Raw genomic sequence first — 26,606 nt, 5'->3', positions numbered from 1 at the left:
GCCCAGCCCTCGGCTCCGCTCTGCCCCTCGTCCTCCCCTTTCCCTCATCACTGAGCATAGACGTGCCGTCCTGCTTTAATTCATTACAGCGATCGGACGACGCGTCCTTCGTTGCACTGTTTGGAAACCTAACTGGATAATATTTTTAGGCGACGTTCTTTATTTTTGAAGGGGTAAAAAAGCAGCGTCTGTGTGAGACATGTCTGCGAGAGGTGAGTGTCGATGGGCATTCTTTACACTGCGGTGTGCGACAGTCAAGCCTGCGGTAGCTGATAGAAATAAATCTGGTTTATTTGAGCATTGACGCTATTCCTTTGCCTTGACGCTGATTTTGGGGTGTGTGTGTGTGTGTATGCTCGTGTGTATGTGTGCGCGCGGTGCGTGTGTGTGTGTGTATGTGCGCGCGCGGCGCTTGTGTGTGCGTGTGTGTGTGTGTGTGTGTGTGTGTGTGTGTGTGTGTGTGTGTGTGTGTGTGTGTGTATGCGCGCGTTTGCTCCTCATGGGCTTCAGTGTGCTCCGCGGCAGACCCCTGTGTTCGTCCGTGTTTTCTTCCCCGTCACCCGTGGCTGTCACTCGAAGCTGTCACGCGTAGCCGTCACGAGTCTGTTCTAGGTTGCTCCAGCTGTTTGAGGTATACGAATAACTGCTCTGTATTATATAAAGCACCCTAGTTAGTTTACGGTTTATCCGTAGAGCCGTTCATTATGCGGCGTCCTCTTCTTATAGCCCCATTTTCGTGCTTTCTCTCTGCGCTGGAGCTCCCCCGTTTGGACCGCGCTGCTGCCGTCTCTGAGTGCGGCCATTGGGAAACACGGGCCGGCTCGCCTGACAGGATTAGTGTATGCGCTCACACGGGCTTTTGTGCCCCGGCAGTAGCGCCTGCTCATTCTTCTTTTCATCCGGACGGTTGAATAACATGTTGACTCGGCGTTTGTGAGGTGTGCCTGTGGCACGGAAGGGATTTACGCGGAACCCGGAGGCTGCAGGATCGCATCCCAACGCTGTCACATCAGGGGAAAAGGCTCTTTGTTGAAAAGTTGTGATAAAATCTACACAACCCCTTCTTTCCGAGTTTCGCAGTAAAACAGTCTCTGCACTTCATTCCTCTTTAATGTAAGTGTGAAACTGACTGCATGCTTATCCTTTGCCGATTTTGAATCTCATTGCATGTTCTCCTAGAGGTGTAGACACATTAATGCCAGGCTAATGTTGTACTGGTCTCAAGTGGAATTTCCTGGTTATTTCCTGATACTACCTGAAATATTTTATTTCTAATTACTTAATCCCAGGAAATGTTTAAAATATGCTTGGAGCTAAAGCCTGGGGGGCGGAGTGGAGGCTCTGAGACTAGGGATCTGTGCCAGCAACCGGGAGGTTGTTGGTTCAAGTCCCATGAATTCCTGGAGTGATTCTACTCCACTGGGCCCATGAGCAAGGTCCTTAACCTGCAGTTGTGTAAATCCTGGATATGACGTTAATCTACATCCAGCCCTACAAGCAGGTCCTCTGATTTCCAGGGACAGATTTGGGGGTTCTGGCAGGATTGGCACTCTAGCCACTGGAAAAAAATTCACACTGTTCCATTCCACTTGAGCTAATATGGTGCTGAGGTATCACCTGCCACACAGCTGCACTTGGGTTCTCATCCCTAAGGCGGGTGTATGGGTAGACATGGCTGCTTGTCACTTCCCCATAAAGAAGCTCTCTGATCCATACTAACTGTTAGCTGTGGTGGCTAAGCCTAGTTAGTGCACCACTGCTAACTGTTTTGGGTAACAGAACTGATCCACGATGCGAAAAAGCTTCATCATATTTCCTATGCTTCATACATTGAAATGAAGAGATCATTTTTGCTCCAGTCTTAATGAGTGCTGTTGTGCCTGTACGTGACCTGCCCCAAATCTGTCACCTTGTCACGAGGACATGACTGACCACTAAAACAGCGGGTTTGTATTATGGACCATGTGCATGCGTCTGTGCGTCCCTGAGAAGAAGAGGAAGGACGGGTCAATGAGAAGAAGATCTGGCAGGTCTGACCTGAAACTGCCAGCTTATGCACTCGCACAGTCAGCCTATATATACCCAGCGAAACAAAGCTGTGGTCTTTCTGCTTTGTGTAGCTGTCAGGTTGCTGTGGTTGTTTGATAACTTTGGGCCCCCGGTGCCAGCCTTTCCTTTGGGCCCCTGGTCCCGGCCTTTCCTTTGGTGTGCTCAGTGCTGGTCTTTCCTGTGGGTCCCCGGTGTCAGTGTCCCCTTTGGGTCCCCGACTGAACGAATGGGGAGGGACAGTGACCGAACCACTCTCCTGTGCCATCACGGCCTTTCCCCCTCATTAGCAGTAGCTGTGCTGGAACCTACCAGCCAATCAGATTACGCTTGGATCTGAACCACTTATGTTTGTTGATGTCTTGCCTCATTCAAAGTGAAGGGGAAAGGCTTTGGCTGAATGCTCTCATTTGTCGTGCTGTCTGTTTGCGGGTCACCCTTTGCGTCTGGAGAAGGCCTGGCTCTCTGCAGCCTTTCTGTAATGCTAAAGGAATGCCGTGTCACAGTGAGAGTGGCTCTCCACCTTCCCCAGAGATGTGCCGGGGGCTGCGGCCTCTTAGCAGCTGTAAATGTGGGTTAGCATGCTGCTATATCGAGCCGTTTTTTGTTCACGTGCAGGTTTAGCCCTGGGAAGTGCTGCAGAACACCCTGCAGTCCATCCAGGCACCCTTAGCCCTGAGAAGCGCTGCAGGACACCCGGCAGTCCATCCAGGCACCCTTAGCCCTGGGAAGCGCTTCAGGACACCCGGCAGTCCATCCAGGCACCCTTAGCCCTGAGAAGCGCTGCAGGACACCCTGCAGTCCATCCAGGCACCCTTAGCCCTGAGAAGTGCTGTAGGACACCCGGCAGTCCATCCAGGCACCCTTAGCCCTGAGAAGCGCTGCAGGACACCCGGCAGTCCATCCAGGCACCCTTAGCCCTGAGAAGCGCTGCAGGACACCCGGCAGTCCATCCAGGCACCCTTAGCCCTGGGAAGCGCTGCAGGACACCCGGCAGTCCATCCAGGCACCCTTAGCCCTGGGAAGTGCTGCAGGACACCCGGCAGTCCATCCAGGCACCCTTAGCCCTGGGAAGTGCTGCAGGACACCCGGCAGTCCATCCAGGCACCCTTAGCCTTGAGAAGCGCTGCAGGACACCCGGCAGTCCATCCAGGCACCCTTAGCCCTGGGAAGTGCTGCAGGACACCCGGCAGTCCATCCAGGCACCCTTAGCCCTGCTCGTTCCCGTTTGCTCGCCGGCTTCCTGATCGGCCCCCCTGATGTCTCCCTATACACCCTGCACAGCTTTGCCACGAATTAGTTGTCAGCAAGGCTTCATTGTAAGCAGGAAATGGCCAGCATGCAGATATGTCTGCAGGTGCTGAATGTGCCATAAGCTCACTTCTCATTACAACGACACACAACCCTGGAATGATAAATTTAATCACATATACCCCTCCCATGCTCCGCCCATACCCCTACCATGCTCCGCCCATACCCCTCCCATGCTCCGCCCATACCCCTCCCATGCTCCGCCCATACCCCTCCCATGCTCCGCCCATACCCCTCCCATGCTCCACCCATACCCCTCCCATGCTCCGCCCATACCCCTCCCATGCCCTGCCTATGCTCTGCCCATGCTCTGCCAGTGCCTTGCCCATGCCCCACCCTATGGCCCCCGTGCCCTAGGTGCTTTATTTACGATGTGTCGCTATGTTGCCTGTGTTCCTGCCCCAGTGGCCTGGGGGAGCGAGCATTTATTATCGCTCTGGATGGCTGTCTTCCTCTGTGGCACATCAGTCAGACACGCCTGAGCCTGGTGGCGGAGAGGGGGCTATCTTTGGAAGCATGCCATTTAGCCAGTTTGATATTGTCTGCTCTGGGAGTGCAGTCATTTCTGGGGGGGGGGCTGCAAATGTTCTCCCGGTTCGTGGCCCCCTGTGTCTGTCCTATCCCCCAGCTGCGGGTCTCCCAGCATGCTGTGCGGTATCTGAAGTGTGGTCTGAAGACCGCTGAGAGTCAGGCCGCCATATTTCAAGTCAGCATCGATGTCCTGGGTCCCCAGGGGCCTCTGCATAGGGGCACCTTAACAGTCAAGCCCTATCCTCCATGTGCACCCAAAGTCCATCTATGGAAATAGATGTGTGACAATGTCTAACCTGAGCAGTTTTGCACAGACAGATTACCTGTTTCCAGGTAGTTAGGAGTTTATGGCTTATTTCTAGCCAGGAGGGGTTCTTATTTCATTAAGGCGTGTCTAGAGGTACCTAAATGCTCCCCTTTGTCCTTCAGGAATCTTAGCCTGTTTTGGAGCGCCGCTTTTGACATGAGAACGCTCCCCGTGTGCAGCAGGCGGCGGGCCGGGCTGGCGGGCTGGCGGGCTCCTCTCAGCCTCATCCCAGTGTTTGGAGCTCTGCTCCGGAAATGACATCACAGCCTGACCACAAGGCTCTGTTTTTCCCCCCGAGTTTGGCTCTCTGAGGCGTAATGAGTCACGAGAGGCTGCTGGATGGAAACTTCCAGCAATGCCGGTGGGATGACGTGGGCTGCTGGCTCCATGGAAGCTCCAGAAGATCCAGAAAAAGCAGCCAGGTGTTTCCACCATTTCGTGGTCCTACATGGGCTCTGGACTGTGGGTTGGAATCTCCTGTGTCTTTGAGTGGGAGCATAGCTCACCAACAGGTAGGCAGGGTGGCTCACCCGCAGGTAGGGAGCACACCACACCCGCAGGTAGGGAGCGTACCACACCCGCAGGTAGGGAGCGTACCACACCCGCATGTAGGAAGCGTACCACACCCGCAGGTAGGGAGCGTACCACACCCGCAGGTAGAGAGCACACCACACCCGCATGTAGGGAGCGTACCACACCCGCAGGTAGGGAGCACACCACACCCACATGTAGGGAGCGTACCACACCCGCAGGTAGGGAGCGTACCACACCCGCAGGTAGGGAGCGTACCACACCCGCAGGTAGGGAGCACACCACACCCGCAGGTAGGGAGCGTACCACACCCGCAGGTAGGGAGCGTACCACACCCGCAGGTAGGGAGCGCACCACACCCGCAGGTAGGGAGCACACCACACCCGCAGGTAGGGAGGGTAGCTCACCCGCCAGTGGCTGCTAATGCCAATGCCCACTACTGCCAGTACCTCTTAAATCTGCTGCCCTGTAACACCACTGCCCACTAATGCCAGTGTCCCATAACTCCAGTAACGACTAATTGCAGTGCCCAGTAATGCCAGTGCCTGCTAATTTCAGCACTTTGTTAAACCCAGTACCCGTAACAACAGTGCTCACTAACTGTACTGTCCACTAACTGAACCTTGCCTGCTTGTGTAGCATGCAGGGGTAGGGCTACAGCGCCCACTGCTTTCTGCATATGTCTGATGCGATGCAGCCACGCAAATTGGGCCAGGCCTGAGAATGTCACAGATATGGACCTTGGGGGATAAAGACCAATGAGAAAGGCAGAAAAAGGCAGGCGAGATTCTGAGGCACGTCCTCCCTGTCCTCCTTACTGTCCCCCTGCCCTTCTCTCCCATATCAGGCCATTCTCCTCTTGCAGACAGATGTCTCTCATTGACTAGGCACTGTGCTCCTGTTCAGGCCCATCTGCCTGCTCACTGGTCTGCCTGTTGGTGACCTAGAAGCAGCTACTGATCCAGTCCATGAGCTGCAGCACTGGAGCCTGCAAATATGGCGGCTTTTAGCTGCTGTGCCCGGGTCTGGTGTTCGCTGTCAGACGTGGCCCCAGCCGCGGCGTGGCCATGGTGACCGGCCGTGTGCTGCCTCAGCGGAAGACACCATCTGGATTTTCATTTCAGCTATTTGGTAGGCTGGTATAAATGGTGAAACCTCTGCCCGTCCGTTGTTCCTTGCTTGGGCTCAATGTGTGTAATTCCCCTGGGATTGTGCTGGACACGACCCTGTCCCGCATTGAAATATGGGGCCATCTGACTGGGGGGGGGGGGGGGGGGTGCCATCTGGAGACGCACTGAGTGGCCTATGACAAGAACAGGAGAGACGCCCCCAAGAAGGCTGTAAAACAGGCAGAAAGGCTGTGAATCATAAGTAAGTTAATGTCTGGAATTAAACGACAAGCACCATAACCTCCAATAAGTAGCCTCTTGCTGACAGTGTTTTTTTACTATTGGCCCCGGTGACTGATTGGCTGAATATGCTGGGTCACATGGTCCGATGGGTCACATGGAGGCTTCCCAGTGCCGTATGGTTTTTCTCACCGTGCTCATAGCCCTTAGCCTTTGCATCCTCCACCATGTGTGACTGTCTTCTGGTTTCTGAAAAGTGCTTTTCCTTCCTGTCATTTTAGGAGAAGTTTGAGGCCTGCTCCACTTCCTTTACGTCACCGCTTTTCAGTGAAGTTTGTATGATAATGTGCGTAACGTGCGTAACATGCGTAACTTGTGTAACGTGCGTAACGTGTGTAACTTGTGTAACGTGCGTAACGTGTGTAACGTGCATAAGCAGCCTTGGGTCAGTTATAATTACACACACAGTTCAAGGGCAAACTGTTTAAGCAAATTCTATGACAGGATGTCTTTGATCAGATCTGACTTGAAAATTCTCCTGCTCTATGAAAACCAGTCACAGCAAAGGTAAAAGCTGTGGTGTAAAAAGGCGAACGCTGTGGGTGGGAGCGGCTGCCTCTTCACTGGGAGGTCTGGTGTGTCGTGACTGTAATCTGGCCTCTGTAAATGTCTTTGCGGGGAAATCCTGTGAAGCGTGTCCCTCCAGGGGCCCCCGGTTCCCAGGGCATGGCACCCCCCCCCCACTATACCTTAGTGGTTTTTGCAGTTTTGACTGTGGTATCACCACGGCCCCTCCCAGCAGCTGGTAGGGGGAGGGGTCGACCACAAGCATCAGTTATGGTGTGTGTGTGTGTGTGTGTGAGTGAGTGAGATCAGCGTTGTAGACCGTGAGTGTGTGTGTGTGTGTGTGTGTGTGTGTGAGTGAGTGAGATCAGCGTTGTAGACCGTGAGTGTGTGTGTGAGTGAGTGAGATCAGCGTTGTAGACTGTGAGTGTGTGTCCGGTCTCCGTGCTGCCCAGTGGACCCACTCAATAAGCCACTTCGATGTCCCCCGCTAGATATTTCAGAAACCGAATAAATAGCTATCAAGTAGAATCAGCAGATCGCTGCTGCCTGGCTGGTTAGCAGAACGTACTTCCCTGAATGCATCAGTATTCCCTAAATAAGGAATATGGTTATTTATTGCTTAGTGTAGTGACTGTTTTGTGACCAATGGAGCCCCCAAACATGCCACATGCAAAGGGTTTGAATGGGTGGTAAATGTCGCTGCTGTGCTTACACATGCACATGCACACATACACAGACATGCACACGCACACATAGACACACATGCACACGCACACATAGACACACATGCACACGCACACATGCACAGACATGCACACGCACACATAGACACACATGCACACGCACACATAGACACACATGCACACGCACACATAGACACACATACACACGCACACATGCACAGACATGCACACGCACACATAGACACACATGCACACGCACACAAACAGACACACGCATTCGTTTGGGTAAAACCCCAACATAACAGCCCAAAAAACCCCGACCCAGCCCAACCATAACCATAAGTAATCAAACAAAATGCATTTTTTGGCATTTTTAGTTCCTTGTTATGGGTGGCACAGTGGTTCTGTGGTCAGCACTGATGCCTCATAGCAGGAAAGTCCCGGGTTCGGTCCCAGGTCCTTTCTGTGCGGAGTTCGCACGCTCTCCCTGTGTTTGTGTGCGTTTTCGCTGGGGGCCCCGGTGTCCTCCCACGGTCCAGAAGTGTGCAGGATAGGTTCATTGGTGGGTCTAAATTGGCCCTCTGTGTGTGTGTGTGTGTGTGCGTGTGTGTGCGTGTGTGTGCGTGTGTGTCTGTGTGTGTGCGTGCGTGTGCGTGCGTGTGTGTGCGTGTGTGTGCGTGTGTGTGCGTGTGTGTGTCTGTGTGTGTGTGTGTGTGTGTGTGCGTGTGTGTGTGTGCGTGTGTGTGTGTGTGTGTGTGTGCGTGTGTGCGCCCTGCGGTGTGTTGGCGACTGCTCGAGGTTGGCTTCTGTCTGCGCCCATTGTTCCCAGGATAGGCTCTGGTCCCCCATGCCACCCCAGCTGGGATGGAGCGGTTATGGTGATGGATGGATGGATGGATGGATGGATGGATGGATGGATGGTTTCTTGTTTGGTGTCACAGATTTTTTAATTTCCAGAAAAAATGGTCCCCACGATGTCAGAATAACAGGACTTATCACTATGCCTCTGTATCGCCATGTAATATATATATGACCACACACACACACACACACACACACACACACACACACACACACAGTACCGGGCTCTTCCCTGCTTGGACTCAGTGCTGACGTGGACAGTTCCGTGTTAAACCTGGCCAAGTGGGCGAGGTCGCTCATCCCCCCAGCAGCTCTGCTCACGTGACCGGGCATGTGAGTCGTAGGGTCCTGAGAGGTGCAGGGACTCCGGCACCCCCCCCCTCGCTGATCGTGAAGCTGCCTCTGCCTGTCTGGGGAAGGTGCACCGTGGCCCCTGCCTACCTGGGCCATGCATTTTTTTCACATTGCTGGTTTGAGTAGATGGGTCACATATAGCAGTGTTAGGAAGCTCTCCATGGTCTCCTGCCGTAAAAACAGACACATTTACACTTATCTGCAGGATTAATACTACTATTAATAGCACCGTCTCTTACCTTCACGTTACAGTGATGAGCTAGTTCACTGCTGATTCAGATTTAACCTTACTGCTTTGCCTGGTTTTTAGCCAGTCTCCTACATCTGTGAAGTAAGTGCTTCTGTTCACCTGCAGCTCCTGCAGTGGCTGCGGGTCAGGTGACCGTTCAGATCCTGCTTGCTGAGTGCTGGCCTGGCTGAGCTTCTCCTGTGATGTCGGTGCCCCGTCAACAAAACCTGATTTTCTTGTGTTTCAGTGGATAAGAATATCCACTCATTCACTGCGCTGGTTCAGGTCCCGTAGGAACCTTCTGCTGTACCCGTGAGGATCTGGTTAGCCTGAATTGGCAGTAACGTATCCAGCAGTGGAACCTGACAAAAGTCTCTAGGCAGCATCGATTCTGCTGTCTAATTTTCTTGTTTGATGCCCCTGCTGGCATGTGCCACGGGGGGGGGGGGGGTTGGTTTGTGGATGTGGCCCACCTACCCCCCACAGTCCTCTTCAGCAGTCTTAACCAGGCCTCCGATTCCAGCCCTCGACTCCGGCCTCCGACCCCAGCCAGCCCCCGACTCCAACCTCCGATTCCGGCCCTCGACTCCAGCCCCTACCTCCGGCCCCTGACTCCAACCACCCAACTCTGGACCCCGACCCCAACCTCCAACTCTGACCCCCAACTCCAACCTCTGATTCCGGCCCCTGACTCTGGCCTCCAACTCCGGCACCTGACTCCAACGTCCGACTTCAGCCCCCGACCCCAGTCCCTGACTCCGGCCCCCGACCCCAGTCCCCTACTCTGGCCCCCGACTCCAACCCCCCGACCCCAGTCCCTGACAGCAACCCCCGACTCTAACCTCCGATTCTGGCCCCTGACTCCAGCCTCCGACTCCGGCCCCTGACTCCAGCCTCCGATTCTGGCCCCTGACTCCAGCCTCCGACTCCGGCCCCTGACTCCAGCCCGCTACAGACACGTTTCTCATACCACTCCAGCTCTGTGAAATTTAAACCAGCTGCACTGAACTGGCAGAGAGTTTCATTTAGCTTAATTACTAATTTACAGCTCTTTTAATTGTCCAGAGTCTCAGACTGTTCATGTCATTACTAATGGATGACATAAAGGGCTCTTGACTTATTTATACTGGCTGTGAAAACTTTTGTGTCATTAAAAATGCTTGAAAAAAAATGGCCATCTTTCGTTTATGGCCGTGATTTCTTTGTGGGACTCGTTCAGCCGGGGCAGCTGCACTCCAGAACAGGGCCTGGGGGCGTCAGTGTTCTATGTGCTGCTCGGTGTTACGGAAAATGCCCCCTGGAGCCTCAGCGGGAAGGGCAGGTGTGGTGAAGTGCTTCCTCTTCCGGGGACGGTGCCGTGGCCTGCCTGGCGAATCTGATTGGCTGGCTGTCACCAAGCTTTGGCCAATGACTGCCAGTCACACAGACCCCTAAAGAGAGGCTGCATTTGCTCTCTGCACAGACATTAGCTGCTGTCCCAGTGTACCCGGAGGCTGAGACATACCTGGTAAAGGTCTCCCACCCCTACTTGCCCCTGTCCGTCTTCCTGCTATCCTGCAATATGGTGAGCGCTCTGTAAAGTGCTAAGTGGCTAAACACAGGGACCAGGCCGCCAGACCAGACTAGAGTGCAGCCGCTGACCTTATGGACTCATTAAATGTTGCTGGGTTTATTATTAAAGACACAGCCGGTGACTGTTAGCTCAGCACGGTCCGCCCAGACGTCACCGGTGAGCCGCTGACAGAGATCCAGTCTGCCCCGGCACACATGCACAGCTCTGTCTGGCAGCAGCGGGGGGGGGGGGGGGCAGATGACCTCGAACCCCCAGAGGTTTCTCGTTTCCCTTCCTTTGTTTTCCATTTTTAGGCTCTTACTTTACTGTTGCTAAATAAAGATCAACTGAGCTGATAGGTCCGTTGCTTAGAGAGACGCCCACACTATTTGTTTGACCTGAACCTTCTTCTGTTGCTAGACGTGTCAGGCTCCATTTATCTTTGTTGTCCTTGAAGGTGAGGTGCATTATGGGAAATTGTTTAGCTGGTTCTGATGCACGAGGGGATGGGCTCCTATCAGTGATCCGTCAGGCTGCTATGAGACTAACTGAAATAGCTACTGGGTAACAGGGCAAAACCCACTCAGAACAATTACTGTGATTTTGTTTGGTCTGATTGTGCACAAAGAGAAGGGATCATCAGAGCGATGTGGGAGATAAACGGAAGACAGACAAGGTCTGGGCTTCAGCCCTGTTATACATATTTATTTGGCTCCTGTAAATGCCTCTCCTTCACATCAGCTTTCTGCTTGTACACCTTGCTGTCCGATTCCTACATTTGTATTCGTCATTGTCTGGTACTGCGTGTGTTCTGACTGGATACATTTTGTTGCAGGTTTATTTTGAACCCAGAGAGACAGCTTTGGGTAACGGTGTGCAAAGATGGAAGCTGTTACGCTGGTTTTGGAAAGCAGGCCGCTGTCACGTCAGGGAATGGATGTAGGGCTGGGGATGCTCAAGTTCGGGAGCTGGAGAGCAAGTTCAGGTCGGAGTGGACCTCTCTGAGGAACCACAGCCACACTGACACCGAGAAATGCAGGAATGCCCATATATACAGACACGCACACACAGGCACAGACACAGACACACACGGACACACACAGTCACTGACTCAAACACACAGGAACAGACACACTGAGAAATGCAGGAAAGTCCATATATACAGACACAGACAGACAAACTCAGACACAAACACACAGACACAGACAGACAGACACTGACTCAAACACACGGACAGACACTGACACACTGAGAAATGCAGGAAAGTCCATATATACAGACACAGACAAACTCAGACACAAACACACAGACAAACATGTACACAGACAGACAGACACACAAACAGACACAGACACACTGATAGTCACGCACACACTCACACACATCCACAGGCCCAGGCTGACCTTCCCACTCTTCCCGTTACCCATTAGCCCTCGGGGTCTGAGCACGCAGCCGCAGGCTGAGCTGGGAGGGAGCCACGCAGGGAGGCTATCTGAGCAGCTAATGTGGGCTGTGATGGTTGCTAAGCAACCACAGCCACTGAAGGGCAGGCCAAGGGAAATTAAGTCACCTCTAGTGGGGGGGGCGCAGGGCTATTATTTAAACCAGATGAACATAAAAATGAGAGAGAGCTCCAGCTGGAATGATTACAGCGCTAACAAAGAACGTTTGGCATTCAGAGCACATGCAGTCTCTGGCCCAATCAGAGAATACTTATCTGCAGTGATGAGCTCAGTGTGGAGCTGTCGGGCCAATCAGAGAAGCGTTACCTGCAGCACTGAACTGAGCGGGGAGATGTGGGGGCAATCAGGAGAGTGTCACCTGCAGCACTGTACTGAGCGGGGAGATGTGGGGGCAATCAGGAGAGTGTAACCTGCAGCAATGAACTGAGCGGGGAGATGTGGGGGCAATCAGGAGAGTGTTACCTGCAGCAATGAACTGAGCGGGGAGATGTGGGGGCAATCAGGAGAGTTACCTGCAGCACTGTACTGAGCGGGGAGATGTGGGGGCAATCAGGAGAGTGTAACCTGCAGCAATGAACTGAGCGGGGAGATGTGGGGGCAATCAGGAGAGTGTTACCTGCAGCAATGAACTGAGCGGGGAGATGTGGGGGCAATCAGGAGAGTGTAACCTGCAGCACTGTACTGAGCGGGGAGATGTGGGGGCAATCAGGAGAGTGTAACCTGCAGCAATGAACTGAGCGGGGAGATGTGGGGGCAATCAGGAGAGTGTTACCTGCAGCAATGAACTGAGCGGGGAGATGTGGGGGCAATCAGGAGAGTTACCTGCAGCAGTGAACTGAGCGTGGAGATGTGGGGGCAATCAGGAGAGTGTTACCTGCAGCAACGAACTGAGTGGAGAGGTGTGGGGGCAATCAGGAGAGTGTCACCTGCAGCAATGAACTGAGCGCGGAGATGTGGGGGCAATCAGGAGAGTGTTACCTGCAGCACTGTACTGAGCGGGGAGATGTGGGGGCAATCAGGAGAGTGTTACCTGCAGCACTGTACTGAGCGGGGAGATGTGGGGGCAATCAGGAGAGTGTTACCTGCAGCAATGAACTGAGCGCGGAGATGTGGGGGCAATCAAGAGAGTGTTACCTGCAGCAATGAACTGAGTGGAGAGGTGTGGGAGCAATCAGGAGAGTGTTACCTGCAGCACTGTACTGAGCGGGGAGATGTGGAGGCAATCAGGAGAGTGTTACCTGCAGCAATGAACTGAGCGCGGAGATGTGGGGGCAATCAAGAGAGTGTTACCTGCAGCAATGAACTGAGTGGAGAGGTGTGGGAGCAATCAGGAGAGTGTTACCTCCAGCACTGAACTGAACGGGGAGATGTGGGGGCAATCAGGAGAGTGTTACCTGCAGCACTGAACTGAGCGGGGAGATGTGGTCGGCAATAAGGAGAGTGTTACCTGCAGCAATGAACTGAGTGGAGAGGTGTGGGAGCAATCAGGAGAGTGTTACCTGCAGCAACGAACTGAGCGCAGAGATGTGGGGGCAATCAGGAGAGTGTTACCTGCAGCAATGAACTGAGTGGAGAGGTGTGGGAGCAATCAGGAGAGTGTTACCTGCAGCACTGTACTGAGCGGGGAGATGTGGGGGCAATCAAGAGAGTGTTACCTGCAGCAATGAACTGAGTGGAGAGGTGTGGGAGCAATCAGGAGAGTGTTACCTGCAGCAACGAACTGAGCGCAGAGATGTGGGGGCAATCAGGAGAGTGTTACCTGCAGCAATGAACTGAGTGGAGAGGTGTGGGGACAATCAGGAGAGTGTTACCTGCAGCAATGAACTGAGTGGAGAGGTGTGGGAGCAATCAGAAGAGTGTTACCTGCAGCAATGAACTGAGCGCGGAGATGTGGGGGCAATCAGGAGAGTGTTACCTGCAGCAATGAACTGAGTGGAGAGGTGTGGGGACAATCAGGAGAGTGTTACCTGCAGCAATGAACTGAGTGGAGAGGTGTGGGAGCAATCAGAAGAGTGTTACCTGCAGCACTGTACTGAGCGGGGAGATGTGGGGGCAATCAGGAGAGTGTTACCTGCAGCACTGAACTGAGCGGGGAGATGTGGGGGCAATCAGGAGAGTGTTACCTGCAGCACTGTACTGAGCGGGGAGATGTGGGGGCAATCAGGAGAGTGTTACCTGCAGCACTGAACTGAGCGGGGAGATGTGGGGGCAATCAGGAGAGTGTTACCTGCAGCACTGAACTGAGCGGGGAGATGTGGGGGCAATGAGGGAAGTGCTACCCGCATGGGTGAGCGTGGTGCTGAGAAGGATGGCTTGCCGGAGGATGACAGCGACGTGCGTGGCCGCCCGCTCGGTCTCTCACATGTGTGTATGTGTATGTGTGTGTGTGTGTGTGTGAGGGGGGGTCTACAGCTGGGCTCCTGGGAGGCAGTACAGCCAGCACAGAGGCTGTGACAGACGGCATGCTACAGCGGCGTTAGTGCGTCGCTCTGGTGCGGCACAGCGCGGCGCTCCCCTTCCTGCTCGGAGCAGATGGCAGAGGAGCAGCCGTGAACAACAAGCAAGGCTGTTATGAAAACATTTCTCAGGGTGGCATCATCGTGGTGCGGAGGCCGAGACCCGAGAAATGGAAACAGCCAGCGCACAGCTCCCTACCGCGTGGCGCGTCATCCTGAATCACCCAGGGGTGCGTGCAGCTCTTCCTTCGCACCGGGTGCCATTGACAATCCGTAGACTCTTCATTCTGGGTATCTGGTGTGTAAGTAAGTGCCCATTCCTGCTTAGCTTGGCACCCGCAGTGGCTCTGATGTCCTGCAGAAACGTGGGCTCGCGTGACATGAGAGATCAGCTGTGTGTGTTTCCTGCACATGCAGACCTCCCTCAGCAAGCCCCCAAACAAACATTTCTCTCTTAAAATGGCACAGATGGCTGCTGCATTAAATCCATTTTCACATTAGGTGCCATCTTTACAAACTCCTGCCTTGCTTTGGAATCTCTGTTTTGTCTAACTGGTCACACCCTGTGGACTGTGTGCAGTCAGACCCAGGACCATGGCGGTCTTCCCACCATTGTGCATGGCTGGGTCCAGCTTTGGTGTTATGGAAGGCTCTCTGGATCCGTTTGCTCTCTGGATCCGTTTGCTCTCTGGATCCGTTTGCTCTCTGCATCTGTTTGCTCTCTGGATCCATTTGCTTTCTGGAGCTGACTCCTTGCTATGATATACGCAGACTGTCTGCTGCTTTGTGGCTTGAATTGGACTCTGCTGTGTAAAATTCTCAAAAAAAACAGTGATGTTTGATTTGGAACATTTGTTCACATGAATAGCTTTAGATGGGATCCTGAGAAAGAGCTGGAAAGTCGGGAGGGAGAATGAGAGGCAGTAGGCAGGCAGAGCTGCGTGCTGATGTGTGCCTGCTGTCTGAGCACCGTGCCTGACCAAGCTCTCCGAACTCTGGGTCTCTGTATAGAGAGCGAGACACCCGCAACCTTAACCCCTACCCATTCCTAACCTTACCATAAGTAACTAAATAAAATACAAGACTTTTGGCATTTTGAATGTTTTTACTGCAGTCACAGATTTTTATAAAATTGAATTTTCCCTTGAGGAGACCGGAAAATAAATGTTCCATTGTATCATCCCCCTGAAGATCAGCCCATTATTCATTGTGGTAACTTCTGCTTCCCAGCAGCAGGGCCTGGGTCATTTTACCCAATTCCCTGAATCACACAGTTCTCTCCTCAGTCCAAGCTAGCCCTCCCACTGTGTCCTGCTTGGAAAGCGAGTCGAATCTCAACCATAGCAATGTGTTGAAGATCAGCTGCCGGCCTCGCTCCCACCTTCCAGGGACGCCTTCCTCATGGCCACCGGCCTCGCTCCCACCTTCTGGGGACGCCTTCCTCATAGCCACCGGCCTCGCTCCCACCTTCCGGGGACGCCTTCCTCATGGCCACCGGCCTCGCTCTCACCTTCTGGGGACGCCTTCCTCATGGCCACCGGCCTCGCTCCCACCTTCCGGGGACGCCTTCCTCATGGCCACCGGCCTCGCTCTCACCTTCTGGGGACGCCTTCCTCATGGCCACCGGCCTCGCTCCCACCTTCCGGGGACGCCTTCCTCATGGCCACCGGCCTTGCTCTCACCTTCCAGGGACGCCTTCCTCATGGCCACCGGCCTCGCTCTCACCATCTGGGGACGCCTTCCTCATGACCACCGGCCTCGCTCTCACCTTCCAGGGACGCCTTCCTCATGACCACCGGCCTCGCTCTCACCTTCCAGGGACGCCTTCCTCATGACCACCGGCCTCGCTCTCACCTTCCAGGGACGCCTTCCTCATGACCACCGGCCTCGCTCCCACCTTCCGGGGACGCCTTCCTCATGACCACCGGCCTCGCTCCCACCTTCCGGGGACGCCTTCCTCATGACCACCGGCCTCGCTCCCACCTTCCGGGGACGCCTTCCTCATGACCACCGGCCTCGCTCCCACCTTCCGGGGACGCCTTCCTCATGACCACCGGCCTCGCTCCCACCTTCCAGGGACGCCTTCCTCATGACCACCGGCCTCGCTCCCACCTTCCGGGGACGCCTTCCTCATGACCACCGGCCTCGCTCCCACCTTCCGGGGACGCCTTCCTCATGACCACCGGCCTCGCTCCCACCTTCCAGGGACGCCTTCCTCATGGCCACCGGCCTCGCTCCCACCTTCCGGGGACGCCTTCCTCATGGCCACCGGCCTCGCTCCCACCTTCCGGGGACGCCTTCCTCATGGCCACCGGCCTCGCTCTCACCTTCCGGGGACGCCTTCCTCATGACCACCGGCCTCGCTCCCACCTTCCGGGGACGCCTTCCTCATGGCCACCGGCCTCGCTCTCACCTTCTGGGGACGCCTTCCTCATGACCACCGGCCTCGCTCCCACCTTCCGGGGACGCCTTCCTCATGACCACCGGCCTCGCTCCCACCTTCCGGGGACGCCTTCCTCATGACCACCGGCCTCGCTCCCACCTTCCGGGGACACCTTCCTCATGGCCACCTGCCTCGCTCCCACCTTCTGGGGACGCCTTTCTCATTGGGGCTTTTGCAAATGACAAAGTTTCATTTCATCACATCTCAAAGACAGCCTGGTTTGTTGTCTTTCGGTCAGTGCCTGTGAGCCATGGGGGTTCATTTCCTGCCTTCGCTCTGACTGATGGCCCCATTCCTGAAGCACGGCTCTACTCTGGCACATTGCTGTTCTCTCCTCGATGTTGCTTGTGAGCATTTCTGCCAGGACCCTGCCGGCTGTCTAATTAAAGCCCTCACATGCTGGGGCCCTCCTTTTGGGGATGCTCCTCCCCCATAACATGCTCCCCCCATCCCGTAAAGCGTGCTTTCTGCTGCGTTATGTAACAGCCGTCCCTCCCAGCGCACCTCCCCTTTGCTGGGTTTCCTCGGTACCCCGTGTCCCTGTGGGACGGAGCCGTGTGCCGGTGTGATGCAGTGTTACACGCTGGAGCTGTGTGATGGGGCAGGAAGCGGGGCAGGGGGTTTGCCCATCAGCGTGACAGTGTGCTCCTTCACTGTGGTCTTGCAGGGGATACCATCTACCAAATCAAGGCTTCAGTTGGTGGTACTATACCATTTTTCATGAAAACTGTTCTAGAACACGTTTGTGGATCTCTCTCTCACTGCGTATTTATGTTAGCTCTAACCAGGGCTTGAAGTGGCCCCGCTAATGGCTAATGTCAGCCGATTTCTGTGTTTGTCCGCAATTGCCTTTCGCCTTTAATGTATGTCCATTGCAGGCCCATGGACGGATGGAGACATGGAATCTGTCCTCATTGCGTGGTTCCTGTGATCCAGCCAGGAGCAGGCCGACAAATGACTGGTGTCAGAATCATATATGGTACTTCTGCAGGCGCGTTGCGTTTGGAAGTCACCACGTTAGAGGAGGTCATCTCTCCCTTTGCACAGCAGGGCAGCCTGTTTTTAAGATGACCTGCTCACTGTGCTCTAAAATACACCAACATTCACACGCAAATGGCGTTTTACTGCGGCCACTTTAGATTAAAGGTACCACCGATTTAGCAACAGACATAGAACGTCACAGTCTGAGACTATAAAGTTGAACGCAGAAGCTTATGTGATTATGGGGTTTCAGTTCTGTGACTGTATGCCCCTCTGACCAATAGGTGGGGCTGTTACACTCTTTGTATTATGGGTAAACCAGCTGCTGCTGTTCGTGGTCCTTCGCAGATGCATAATGATCCTGCTGGGTTTGTTTAAGTACTCATCAAGCTGTCCTATGAAGCAGCCCCTCCTAGGTCATCATGGTGCCGTAAATTGTATGTTATAAGCATCAGGATTTGCGGAGGTGGAGTTTATACTGTAGGGGGCTGTGATTGCAGAGAAAACCGCAATGCTGTAGGCTGGTCACCTGATCAGCTAGCTGTATGCCGTGCCGAGGGAGACACGGCGGATTATCCAGTGAAAATGACCAAACAGACAGCATCTCACAGAAGCTTCTCTTTTGGGGGGGTGGGGGGAATGGTTTAGGTCACCGCTTTTTAAGGCCATACCAAACTTCAAACAGATCCTCAGGCATTTCCGGCAGTCTTGCTGTTTTGTCAGTGTTCTCTTTCCTGAACAACACGTTTGTGACAACATCATCCTGGGCGAGACAGACCTGATTATACACTGGTGCTTAAGCTGCGGCCCTAGTGTGCATGCACTCATTCCCCCTGCTGGAAGCACATCTGAATTGCAGACAGTGCCTGCTGCATTCCTCGCTGTGATCTTTGAGAGAGAGAATGCAGTCTAATTATAGCCTTTCAGCTGGAACTGACGATGAAGTGGATCAGACTCAAGGGTGTGCAAAACTGTGCTGTAAAATTTAAGTGAAACAACATTACTGCATACTGTGAGGAGGGTATTTCCTGCGTTGCGGGAGGGTGTCTGACAGCACACTCCAAGGGACAAGTCACACAGAAAGACTTCCACCTTCTTCCCTCTTTCTTTGGTCCTTGGCAGATGACCTAGCAGGCTTGACAAGTTTTGTTGCTTAGATATTTCCAGATCTTTCCAAAGCAAAAATACAAAAACCAAAGTGAACATGATTTTGATTTTGCTCGCAGTGCCGTTTGGGATATACCTCAGCAGAGGTCCGACATCCATGCCCTCACATGCTGCCCTGACTCTTTCTTGTGAAGGTGCTGGAACGTTCCCTGCACTTGAGTGCCAGCATGCTGTGCGATTTTATTGCTCTCATGAGTTTGAGGAGGTCAGTATTCTTCAAGCGATTACTGCAGAAGAACAGAGAGCGGAGTTTGTATTCAGGGCTGCTCTGCACAGGCTTGACTCATGTAGACCTACATTGCCAGTGCTGTTCACCCTCTTTCTTGACATTGCTTAGCAGGATGTCTGTCCATCTCTGTTCTCCCTGACCTCCATGTTCCAGGTGTCTTTTTGTGGGAGAATCAATGTAAATGTAAAAGGTCAAGCACAACCTGTAGAGGATATGTAGGCTGCAGTTCATTGTTTCTTATCACAATGTATTTCTGAGCATAGCCTATGCATTCCATAGCCTATGCATAAGAGGGTCAGGGCATAGAGAAACACAGAGAGTCTGCTGTGTGTGTATAAGAGGGTCAGGGCACAGAGAAACACAGAGAGTCTGCTGTGTGTGTATAAGAGGGTCAGGGCACAGAGAAACACAATGAGTCTGCTGTGTATGTATAAGAGGGTCAGGGCACAGAGAAACACAAAGAGTCTGCTGTGTGTGTATAAGAGGGTCAGGGCACAGAGAAACACAAAGAGTCTGCTGTGTGTGTATAAGAGGGTCAGGGCACAGAGAAACACAGAGAGTCTGCTGTGTATGTATAAGAGGGTCAGGGCACAGAGAAACACAGAGAGTCTGCTGTGTGTGTATAAGAGGGTCAGGGCACAGAGAAACACAAAGAGACTGCTGTGTATGTATAAGAGGGTCAGGGCACAGAGAAACAGAGAGTCTGCTGCGTATGTATAAGAGGGTCAGGGCACAGAGAAACACAGAGAGTCTGCTGTGTGTGTATAAGAGGGTCAGGGCACAGAGAAACACGCAGACTGCTGCGTATGTATAAGAGGGTCAGGGCACAGAGAAACACAGAGAGTCTGCTGTGTGTGTATAAGAGGGTCAGGGCACAGAGAAACACGCAGACTGCTGCGTATGTATAAGAGGGTCAGGGCACAGAGAAACACAGAGAGTCTGCTGTGTGTGTATAAGAGGGTCAGGGCACAGAGAAACACGCAGACTGCTGCGTATGTATAAGAGGGTCAGGGCACAGAGAAACACAGGGAGTCTGCTGTGTGTGTATAAGAGGGTCAGGGCACAGAGAAACACGCAGACTGCTGCGTATGTATAAGAGGGTCAGGGCACAGAGAAACACAGAGAGTCTGCTGTGTGTGTATAAGAGGGTCAGGGCACAGAGAAACACACAGACTGCTGCGTATGTATAAGAGGGTCAGGGCACAGAGAAACACAGAGAGTCTGCTGTGTGTGTATAAGAGGGTCAGGGCACAGAGAAACACGCAGACTGCTGCGTATGTATAAGAGGGTCAGGGCACAGAGAAACACGCAGACTGCTGCGTATGTATAAGAGGGTCAGGGCACAGAGAAACACAGAGAGTCTGCTGTGTGTGTATAAGAGGGTCAGGGCACAGAGAAACACAGAGAGTCTGCTGTGTGTGTATAAGAGGGTCAGGGCACAGAGAAACACAGGGAGTCTGCTGTGTGTGTATAAGAGGGTCAGGGCACAGAGAAACACACAGACTGCTGTGTATGTATAAGAGGGTCAGGGCACAGAGAAACACGCAGACTGCTGCGTATGTATAAGAGGGTCAGGGCACAGAGAAACACACAGACTGCTGTGTATGTATAAGAGGGTCAGGGCACAGAGAAACACACAGACTGCTGTGTATGTATAAGAGGGTCAGGGCACTGCCTGCTTGTGTTTCGCCTGGATCCATGGTCTCCATGCGGTTGTGTGGCATTGCTAACCCCACCCCAGCCCACGCAGCATTACACTTCCCGCCTGCCCCGTTGCTGCAGCGCCTGCCCCGCGAGCTGGCGCAGACTGGCGCACACACTCTCTCGCTCGCTCTGTACGTGGCCCTCACTCTCTCCCCTCATTGGCTGCCTGAATTATTGATTTGGCAGTAGAGAGATAGTCTTGCATCTTGCTGCTCAGCAAGGCTTAGCCCTGTGCAGTGGTGCCTGGAAGAGGGGGAGTGACTTTGGGCTGGTCTGGAGCGGGCGTTTCAGGCGAGAGCGGAGTGACTTTGGGCTGGTCTGGAGCGGGCGTTTCTGGCGAGAGCGGAGTGACTTTGGGCCGGTGTGGAGAAGGCATTTCAGGCGAGAGCGGAGTGACTTTGGGCCGGTGTGGAGAAGGCATTTCAGGCGAGAGCGGAGTGACTTTAGGCCGGTGTAGAGCGGGCATTTCTGGCCAGAGTGGTGTGACTTTGGGCTGGTGTGGAGTGGGTGTTTCTGCTGGGAGTGGAGTGACTTTGGGCCAGTGTAGAGCAGGCACTGGGAGCGCTGATTGACATTGGCCCAGCCCTGTGAAGGCATTTCTGTGGAGAGTCGAGTGCCGCTGGCGCAGCCCCGCTGTGCCTCGTTTGGGAGAAGCTGCTGATTGAGGAGGCGGCCGAGAATGGCAGAGGAAATGCAGGAAAGTGGGTCCGGGCCTTACGAGGGAATCTGTCGCTACACACAGAAGATCACCTCCTGCTTTGGACTGGATGAGGATCCGGGGGTGGAGATCTCTGCAGGACACAGAGGTGCGTGTTTGTTTGTGTGCCTGCATGTGCACATGGGCCTGTGGTCGCGATGCATGTCTGTGCGTCAGCGTGTTCTGGTCAACATATGCGTGCGGGGCAGCGTGCTGCGGTCATCCTCTGTGCGTGTAGGACTGCGTGCTCCGGTCAGCATCTGCGTGCGGGGCAGCGTGCTGCGGTCATCCTCTGTGTGTGTAGGACTGCGTGCTCCGGTCAGCATCTGCGTGCGGGGGCAGCATGCTGCGGTCACCATGTGTGTGCAGGGCTGCCTCTGGGGGCTTTGTATTGAGGGGCTCTTTGTCTGTGAAGTGTGCTCTGACTGTCCTACATCCGTCATCCCCAAGAGAGGAAGTACACTGAGAAAGTCACACAAAGCCAACTGCCCTATTTTCTGGCGCCAGTAGAAATTTTATGTGGACCTTTAAATGGTAAAATGTGGTGAAACCATCTACGTGGAAAGTATGCCTGCATCATGTTCCTGCTTGGTTTGTGTGAGTCTGCTAGTGTGAGCATCCATTCCTTCAGGTAATATTCCCAGGCTGATTAATTACAGCCGGCTACTGATGGCTGCAGAGTGCCCACACGCCGTGTGCTCCTGGGAGGCTGCGGAGCCAGACGGGGCGGGATGGGGCGGGGCACGTGGGCGGCCGTGCAGCGGTCTGTTATGCGTCTGGGTTAGTGAAACCGCCTTGCTGTCAGGGCATGCAGTTTCGGTCTGGCGAAGGTCCAAGTGATGGGGAAGCCGAATGCCGTCGCTTCAGCCGGACCCTGGAGCCTTTGGGGGGTTCTGAGGTTTGTAGGGTTATTTGGCAACAATAAAGTAACGTTATGTGGTGGGCTGTACAGAGCTAGTCTGCAAGCTACACAAATGGCATGGTAGAGCTCTACGGTGAGTCAGCCTTTTCCATCTGCACAGACAGGCCAGGCCTAACCTGAGCTCTCAGCCTCAGATATATCCCTGTGTGAGCTAAGAGGAAGGGGCCTGACCTGAGCTCTCAGCCTCAGATATATCCCTGTGTGAGCTAAGAGGAAGGGGCCTGACCTGAGCTCTCAGCCTCAGATATATCCCTGTGTGAGCTAAGAGGAAGGGGCCTGACCTGAGCTCTCAGCCTCAGATATATCCCTGTGTGAGCTAAGAGGAAGGGGCCTGACCTGAGCTCTCAGCCTCAGATATATCCCTGTGTGAGCTAAGAGGATGGGGCCTGACCTGAGCTCTCAGCCTCAGATATATCCCTGTGTGAGCTAAGAGGAAGGGGCCTGACCTGAGCTCTCAGCCTCAGATATATCCCTGTGTGAGCTAAGAGGATGGGGCCTGACCTGAGCTCTCAATCTCAGATATATCCCTGTGTGAGCTAAGAGGATGGGGCCTGACCTGAGCTCTCAGCCTCAGATATATCCTTGTGTGAGCTAAGAGGAAGGGGCCTGACCTGAGCTCTCAGCCTCAGATATATCCCTGTGTGAGATAGAGTAGTGGCCCTGCCCCCCCCAGTCTGTTCCTATGCAGGTCCTGCAGTCTCCCTTCCTGACCCCCGTCTGTCCATAATTATGCAGCAGTCTCACTTCTTATTGGCTTTTATAGATGATCTTTGAGAGCAAGCCGTGGCTCAGCGAATCCCTGGAAACCTCTCTGGTGCCTCCCTACGGCTGGATGTCCTGAGTCAAGCTCCTCGGCTTCCCGGTGTGAGAGGCCCAGCCTCTGATTCCAGCCCCCCCCCCACCAGCAGCTTTTGCCCAGTTCCCTGCCCCCTTTAATCTCTCTTTTCACTACCGAGTCCTGTTATTTACGCCATAGTTTAAGGAAGTTGATGGTAGACAATTGTGGTACGTGCCTCCCCTGTCGTGGGATTGTAACAGTGTGCAGGATGGGGGGTTTTCATACAGTGCCAGCTCCTGCCTGATGGAGAGCTCATTGTGTGGCCTCTTATAGACATGCCCACCTGCGCCCAGTAGCTCATTGGGTCTGAGCTCCTGCCTGATGGAGCACTCACTGCTTAGCCTCTTGTAGACATGCCCACCTGTGCCCAGTAGCTCATAGAGTCTGAGCTCCTGCCTGATGGAGCACTCACTGCTTAGCCTCTTGTAGACATGCCCACCTGTGCCCAGCAGCTCATTGGGTCCGAGCTCCTGCCTGATAGACCACTCACTGCATAGCCTCTTATAGACACGCCCCCATGCTGTGCCCGGCAGCTCATTGGGTCCGAGCTCCTGCCTGATGGAGCACTCACTGCATAGCCTCTTATAGACACGTCCACCTGTGCCTGGCAGCTAATTGGGCTTGAACTGTGGGTTTCTGAGAAGAGGAAATGTGTGATCTGGTGGTGGAGGGCCAGGGGACCAGCGGTTACAGAATATGTGAGGGTGTGTGTGTATTCATGTGCATGTATATCAGTCTATCAGACATGAGTATGTGTGTGTGTGTGTGTGTATATGCTTGTGTGTGTGTGTATGTCTGGGTTGGAGATACATTCCATCGTGGGGATCAAATTTTGACCATTTTTTCAGAAATTAAATTTTATAAAAATCAAAAACCTAAAAATGCTAGATCCTAAAAAGTCTTTTGTATTTTGTTTGGTGCCTTATGGCTTAAGGTTATGACTGGGTGGGGGTTAGGGTGTCATTTTTGGGATTAGAGTATTTCCCATGAAAGTGAATGTATGTATGTCACTTTGTGTATGTGTGTGACTTTGTGTGTGTGTGTGATTGTGTGTGATTGTGTGTGTGTGTGTGACTTTGTGTGTGTGTGTGTGTGTGTGTGTGTGACTTTGTGTGTGTGTGTGTGATTGTGTGTGTGTGACTTTGTGTGTGTGTGTGACTTTGTGTGTGTGTGTGTCACTTTGTATATGTGTGTGACTTTGTGTGTGTGTGTGTGTGTGTGTGTGTGACTTTGTGTGTGTGTGTGTGATTGTGTGTGTGTGTCACTTTGTGTATGTGTGTCACTTTGTGTGTGTGGCAGTTTCAGCGTCTCATAAACAGCCTCACACTGCAGAGTTTGCAGAGGATGGTGTAATGAGTAAACATCCTTCCGTCAGGGCCAAGCCTTTCGGCATAAACTCCTGGTTACTGACAGAGACGGCTCAGGGGAAGCCGCTGATACTATACTCTGTGTGTGGGGGGGCGGGGGGGGGGGAAGCATGATGCTGGGCGTACGGGGGGCACAGCACCTGTACTTTGGCCTTTGCTCTCTTTCCAGAATTTCCAGCTCACTGTCCCTGTCCTGCCCCTTTATTCCATTCTCATGTTGTATTGGCTGTAACACGGCTGAGGCAGCCAGCTAGGGGAGGGGCCTATCCTGATTGGACCAGACAACCAGTCAGAAAGCATTGGCATCTCCTCTGTCCTGTGGCTGCGATCATGTTTCGTTACCCATAATCCCTCAGCGATCTGAATGTGAGCACCTGGCTATGGATTTGCTGGAAGCGTTTTTGTCATGCTGAATAAGAGTGGTTAAATCTGTGTGCGTACGTGGTGTGTCAGGGAGTGTGTATGTGTGTGCGTGTCAGGGGGTGTATGTGTGGGTCTATCTGTCAGGGTGCGCGTATGTGTGTGTCAGGGTGTGTGTGTGTGTGCGTGTCAGGGGGTGTATGTGTGGGTCTATCTGTCAGGGTGTGCGTGTGTGTGTGTCAGGTTGTGTGTATGTGTGTGTGCGTGTCAGGGGGTGTATGTGTGGGTCTATCTGTCAGGGTGTGTGTGTGTGTGTGCGTGTCAGGGGGTGTATGTGTGGGTCTGTCTGTCAGGGTGTGCGTGTGTGTGTGTCAGGTTGTGTGTATGTGTGTGTGCGTGTCAGGGGGTGTATGTGTGGGTCTGTCTGTCAGGGGTTGTGCGTGTGTGTGTGTCAGGTTGTGTGTATGTGTGTGTGCGTGTCAGGGGGTGTATGTGTGGGTCTATCTGTCAGGGTGTGCGTGTGTGTGTGTCAGGTTGTGTGTATGTATGTGTAAATGTGTCAGGGTGCGTACGTGTGTGTCAGGGTGTGTGCGTGTGTCAGGGTGTGTGTGTATGTGTGTGTCTGGGTGTGTGTGTGTGTGTGTCAGGGTGTGTGCGTGTCAGGGTGTGTGTGTGTTTGCTCAGCAGATGATCAGTGTGTGTTTCAGCTTCACCGCGCTGTTTGCCGGCCGTCCTTGCGTTCCCTGTCTGTCAGGTCGTCAGCCCCTACGCAATTGGGTTAATATTCCTCTCGGATCTGTCACTGCCTGCCAGACGTCTTGTCTCTGGATGTGGACAAGAGGCCAGTGCAGCATGTCCCTGATGTTAACCCCTCCTGAAGGGGTCGCTTTTACGTGTTCCTGACAGCGGGCCACTGTCAGCAGTTGAGCCTCTTAGATTGGAGCCAGTGGCTGTTCAGCTGAAGGGGGCACTCGCTCATTCTGCTGCAGTACAGACCCTAACAGGAAAAGGTTTCTGCTTGTGTTGGGCTGGTGTGTTGTCTGGCTGTCTACCCCCCCGCTGGGAGCCATATTCCAGGGCCCCTGTTTGAGTCCCGCACAACCAACGTCATCCTGGGCTTCTAAGAATAACCACGTATTCCAGCATATGTCATCATGATGGATCCACTCGCAGTGTGGTGTATCAAAGCCTCACTCTCCCACAGTGTGTGACAGCCTCACTCCCTCCCAGTGTGTCACAGCCTTACCCTCTTGCAGTGTGTCACAGTCTCACTCTCTCACAGTGTGTCACAGCCTCACTCTCTCACAGTGTGTCACAGCCTCACTCCCTCCCAGTGTGTCACAGTCTCACTCTTTCCCAGTGTGTCACAGCCTCACTCTCTTCCAGTGTGTCACAGCCCTCACCCTCTTGCGTGTGTCACATTCTCACCATCTTTCAGTGTGTCACAGTCTCTCTCTCTCTCTCTCTCTCTCTCTCTCTATCATAGCCTCACTCTACTACATGCATTCCAATTTGGTTCGTTCGCAAAAAACTAACAAAAAAAAAATACTGTGAGTATATCGTGAATCTTGATTCAAAACAAAAATATTTAGATATGACTTTTTGGCCATATTGCCTATCCCTACTTGTAAGTCACCTAAACAAAAGAGAGGATTCCA

The 26,606-nt window shown here is 53.5% G+C and overlaps 1 protein-coding gene and 1 long non-coding RNA gene across 15 annotated transcripts in view; one reads left to right on the top strand and one right to left on the bottom strand.

Moving 5' to 3' along the window:
- The window catches only part of ablim1b (actin binding LIM protein 1b), a 74,127-nt gene continuing 47,521 nt past the window's right edge, over positions 1-26,606 (top strand). For 3 of the 14 annotated variants that reach the window (XM_048987665.1, XM_048987668.1, XM_048987658.1), the window contains exon 1: positions 20,925-21,570. In XM_048987665.1, the coding sequence (XP_048843622.1) occupies positions 21,444-21,570 (127 nt within the window). In that variant the 5' untranslated portion in view covers positions 20,925-21,443. Of the gene's footprint in view, positions 213-515; positions 632-5,036; positions 5,858-20,919; positions 21,571-26,606 lie in introns of those variants that run through there. The other 11 variants (XM_048987656.1, XM_048987654.1, XM_048987661.1 and 8 more) reach the window with 8 other exon arrangements.
- Positions 15,645-16,660, bottom strand: LOC125715769 (uncharacterized). The gene is made up of 3 exons (XR_007384172.1): positions 16,611-16,660; positions 16,525-16,567; positions 15,645-16,094 (listed from the first exon to the last, which is right to left on the bottom strand). It is a non-coding gene; the product is annotated as an uncharacterized LOC125715769 (long non-coding RNA).

The sequence above is a fragment of the Brienomyrus brachyistius genome, chromosome 20 (assembly GCF_023856365.1).
Source record: "Brienomyrus brachyistius isolate T26 chromosome 20, BBRACH_0.4, whole genome shotgun sequence".
NCBI lineage: Eukaryota > Metazoa > Chordata > Actinopteri > Osteoglossiformes > Mormyridae > Brienomyrus > Brienomyrus brachyistius.
The sequence above is the reverse complement of the archived record's forward strand: the minus strand, read 5'-3'. Positions and strand labels throughout refer to the sequence as shown.